The sequence below is a fragment of the Antrostomus carolinensis genome, unplaced genomic scaffold (genome assembly GCF_000700745.2).
Source record: "Antrostomus carolinensis isolate BGI_N321 unplaced genomic scaffold, ASM70074v2 scaffold44084, whole genome shotgun sequence".
NCBI lineage: Eukaryota > Metazoa > Chordata > Aves > Caprimulgiformes > Caprimulgidae > Antrostomus > Antrostomus carolinensis.
In genome coordinates this window covers 2,507-7,002 of record NW_010312219.1, presented here as the reverse complement: position 1 = coordinate 7,002, position 4,496 = coordinate 2,507, and the positions used below count along the sequence as shown (strand labels likewise).

Below are 4,496 nucleotides of genomic sequence, written 5' to 3'. Positions count from 1 at the left end.
ATGGCAGGTGGTGTGGGTGATGGAAAGGATTCCTGGGTGGCAGTCTGGTAGTGTCTAAATAAACTTCAGTGCTGGACTGTGGAGACAACAAATTTAAATCTCAAATTTAAATTAAGCCCTTGATGCCAGCTAGCTTTTTGGAATATAACATGTTGCTCAGGTAATGTGCTTTCTGCAGCCTCAAATCAAGTTCAGCCTTTTAATTCTTTGCTGTATCTCCAGTTTGGTTTCTGTATTAGGCCCATTTTATAGCTGACTGATTAAATAAAGGTTTCAAAAGATTTTGTTTTGCTTTTGCTTCTGGTTTTTCCACAAATCCCCATGGGTGGTATGTAAAACCACAGACTGACTTTAAAGTTTGCATTTGGGTAACCAGCAGCCCGTTTTTGCTGTTATTATTCACTTTAAGGGAAGCGGAGTGTCTAAAAACGTGCACTGCAGCTTCGCTGAGCCCAGCTCCCTTCAGTTCTTACTGGGTGCACTGGGGCACCTGAGCCCACGCTGGCACTGGAGAGACCTGGATGGGCTCAAGAATGAGCTGAACTAGTTTAAAAATTAAACAGTTGCAGGGGTGTGAGACAATCAGAATAACATTATAGCCACAAAGGTTATTAAAAAATTTATTAACAGGGATGAAACAAAAGCTGTGAACCAGAGCCAGCTTTTTTAAGGTGCGTGTGAGGCCAAGTCCTGGGGCTCGTTTGGAGCGCGCTGAACCATCGGTTCCTCATCGCCTGGTGGCAGCAGGAGCCTGTGCGAGGTGCCACATCACACTGTGAGAGGAGCTTCAGAGCCTCGGGTCAGTGTGCAGGCACTGGGAGACCAGTAATACAAAGGGAACCTGTGACTGGGAGAGAGGGGAGCTGAGTCTGGGTTAAGGTTTAGGTCTGATAACCCAAAGGCAGCTGTGATGCCTCTGTCAGCTCCCAGCAGGTGTGGTTAAAGTAACCCAAAGGGTAACGTTCACATCTTCCTTCTATAAATCAGCTTTTAAATCGGTTTAGGTCCCGTAGTGAGGAGTTGTCAGCTTGTTCCTCTAGACAGCGAGGTGAGGCCGTCCTGCCCGCGGAGGGACGGCAGCAGCCCACTAAGATGCTGCTGCTGCTGCTGATGCTGATTTTCCCTCCTCAGAGACTCCCTGTGGCTGCTGGGGTGGTGACTGGGGACAGGGTGTGGTGACTGGGGACAGGGGGTGGTGACTGGGGACAGGGGCTGGTGCTGCACTGAGGCCAGGCTGAGGAAACAGTGCCAAAGGCAGACTGGGAGCAGGGACGGTGGCTGCTGCTGTTGTACCTCGCTGGCCCTTCCCAACACAGCTGGGCTACCCAGACACTGGTACCTGGCGAGCTCAGGGCTACAGAAAATCCCACTCCCTGTTTCTTCCCTAACCTCAGCCAGTGAGTGTGGGCTCCACAGCCCAGAATGAGACTGGAGGGGCTGGAAGAGAAGCAGCTGCAAGGAGGAGACGCTGGTCAAGCAGCCGTGGGAGCAGAGCGAAGGTCACCAAAGCAGCATGAACAGCGACTGCGTGACTCCTGCTCCATAAGTGACAGGAACCTCAGAGCTTCCCCTGCTTCTGTTGCCACTGGCAAAAAAAAAGAGAGTGCTCAGAGCACTTTGAGAGCAGGTAGAGGTGGAGAGAGATGTTCCAGTTTGGAGGAGGTCTGGGCTGAGGAGTGGATGGCTCCTGCTCCGGTGGGAGCAGCTGTGCCAGTGCTGGCCGTCCCCTCGCGTCTCCCGTGGGAGCACCGCTGCTGAGGTGGGACCTGGGGGGCCCTGACTGCTGTTCCCCGACAGCAAAGCTCACCTGCCTGCTCCTGCTCTAGCCTCTGCCCTGCAAATATTCCTGCAGGAACAGGTTTTTGTTAAATAATTTGTATAAAATTTAAATTGGACAGTTCATTAGGGCCACAAATGATCAGAGGATGGAGCAGCTCTGCTGTGAGGACAGGCTGAGAGAGCTGGGGTTGTTCAGCCTGGAGAAGAGAAGGCTCTGGGGAGACCTTATTACCCCTTTCAACACCTGAAGGGCCTGTAAGAAAGATGGGGACAGAGTTTTTAGCAGGACCTGTAGTGACAGGACCAGGGGTGATGGTTTTAAACTAAAAGAGGAGAGGTTCAGACTAGATAGAAGGAAGACATTTTTTGCACTGAGGGTGGTGAAACACTGGCCCAGGTTGCCCAGAGAGGTGGTAGAAGCCCCATCCCTGGAAACATTCCAGGTCAGGTTGGACGGGGCTCTGAGCAACCTGGTCTGGTTGAAGATGTCCCTGTTCACTGCAGGGGTTGGACTGGATGGCCCTGAAAGGTCCCTTCCATGAAAGATTCTGTGAAAGACTTGTTCCTCCCTAAAAAGCTATTTAGGAAAATGCTCTGTCTGCAATAGGTTTATTTTAGGACTCTTATTACGTGGGAGCCACTTGAAGCAGCAGCTGCTCCTTCTCCTGTAGCTCACAGGAGGGTTGTGCTGCAGAGTCCCCACCTGGATCAGGGGCAGGGGCTGGAAGGGTCAGGAACGCAGCGCTGGAGCCAACACCCCGAGCAGAACCAGGGGCTGGGGGGTCTGAACAGGCGCTGAGAGCTGGTGTGTGGCTGGGGGGCGATTTCAGCTCGAGTGGCCCGTTCAGGGCAGTGCGGGGAGGGTCAGTGCAGGGGGCACCTGCTGTGCATGTGAGATCTTCAAAGAAAACTGCCAAAGGCCTAACACCATCCAGATTAAAAAAAAAATTCAAATTTGTACTTAGAAGTGCAGCTTTTTTTAAAAAAAATTAAAAATAAAAAGAAAAGCCAAATGCCTGACACAGAGCAAAGGGGTGAGGAGTCCATTGAGGAGCTGGTAGAGAGTGGAACATGGCAAATCAATGCCCACAGCATCCCCCCAGCTTTCTGCAGTTAAAAGAGCTGTTCCAAGAGATCTTTGAAGATATCAAAGCGTTGTTGCGGTCTGAAAACACGATCACGCTTAACATCAAGGTATTTAGAATAAGCTGCAATACATCAGGTTTCTTCTCAATTAAAGTACTAGAAATGGCAGGAGGAAGAGAACCGAAGCCTTTACCGAACAGATAAACATTCAGGAATCTCTGTACAGCAGACAGGGCAGCAGGAGCTCACTCAGACACACAGCTATAAGCTCCTCTGCGAGGATGAGGAGGAGCCTTCATCCAGGAGCTGTGTTACACCACGTGAAAGGTGGACGGACGTAAGTCAGCAACTACAAAAACAGTTGCCTCGAAAACAAGTCATCCCTGTGTGCCCCAGGCCAGGGCTTGGAACAGCTGAATTCCAGGTACAGAGGGGAAGGAAAGGGAACGGGGGACTTTTTCCTACCCAGATGTTTGGGGGGAGAAGACATTTGTCCCCCTTAGTCACGTCATAATTCCTATGAACGTTAAAGAAGCCTCGTAACACCCCTGGCTGCTGCAGAACAGGTAGAGACAGCTGGGTCTACCCACTGCCCTGGCCCTGGAAGGGGTGACGGTGAGACCCCAGCCCATCCCCTCCCAAACACCCACCTCCCCCCAGCTCGGGGAGCAGCGGGAGCGGCCGGCGAGGGAAGCCGGAGGGCTCACGGTGCGGGTGGGAGCGATGGGGGCTCGGGGAGCAGCGCCTGGCACGTGGCTGCAGCACGTGAGAGCTTTTTTTCTGCTGCTGCTTCCATTCCCCAGGTCCCAGCTCACCTTTGAGGCAGGTACAGACACGACAGACAGACAGACATGCACACACGGGCCACGAGGAGAGAGCGCGGTGCACGAACACGGGGCGTTGAGTCTCTGTACAAACGCGCCGAGCGCATTAGGCCCGGCAGCAGCCCGAGCCTCTCACTTCCTTCTTCACGTAGTCGTGGAGCTTGAATTTGGGCTCGTTGGGCAGCTTCATGGACCTGTGCTTCAGTTCCCTGCGGGGAGAGGAAAACCACGTTACTGCTCTGCCTGCGCTGCCTGGCCCAGCCCAGCTGAACTGGGTCTGGGTGGTTGGCTAAAGCTCCTCATGATGAGGCATTTCATGACTCAGGTGAGATGGGCAAACCCTGCCCAGCACAAGAGCTGAGGATGGGAACCCAAGGAATGAAAATGGGGGTGGCAGTGTCAGCCTTTATCTGCAGACACTGCTGTCCCCCTCACCGCAGAGGTGCCCAGCTCGGCTGCCACACCAGTCACTTACTTTGCAATGGCTGTGAACGCCAGTTCAACATTGAGGCCGCTTTTTGCGCTGGTCTCCATGAAGGGCACGCCGTACTCCTGCGGGACAAGGCACACCCGTGTCAGAAACCTCAGAAACAGGAGGGAGAGTGGCTTTTCCCATGGGCAGAGAGTGATGGGACAAGGGGAAATGGTGTTAAACTGAGAGAGGGGAGATTTAGGGCAGATATTAGGAGGAAATTTTTCACCCAGAGGGTGGCGAGACACTGGCCCAGGTTGGCCAGAGAAGCTGTGGCTGCTCCTCCCTGGAAGTGTTCTCGGCCAGGTTGGATGAGGCTTTGAGCAACCTGGTCT

The 4,496-nt window shown here is 53.1% G+C and overlaps 1 protein-coding gene across 1 annotated transcript in view; it reads right to left on the bottom strand.

Moving 5' to 3' along the window:
- Positions 1-3,795: 3,795 nt before the first annotated feature.
- Positions 3,796-4,496, bottom strand: part of LOC104524171 (ras-related protein Rab-26-like) — a gene marked incomplete at its 5' end in the record, with an annotated part of 1,442 nt that continues 741 nt past the window's right edge. Inside the window, 2 exons of the mRNA XM_010166961.1 lie at positions 3,796-3,898; positions 4,165-4,241. Of these exons, the coding sequence (XP_010165263.1) occupies positions 3,796-3,898; positions 4,165-4,241 (180 nt within the window). The remainder of the gene's footprint in view (positions 3,899-4,164; positions 4,242-4,496) is intronic.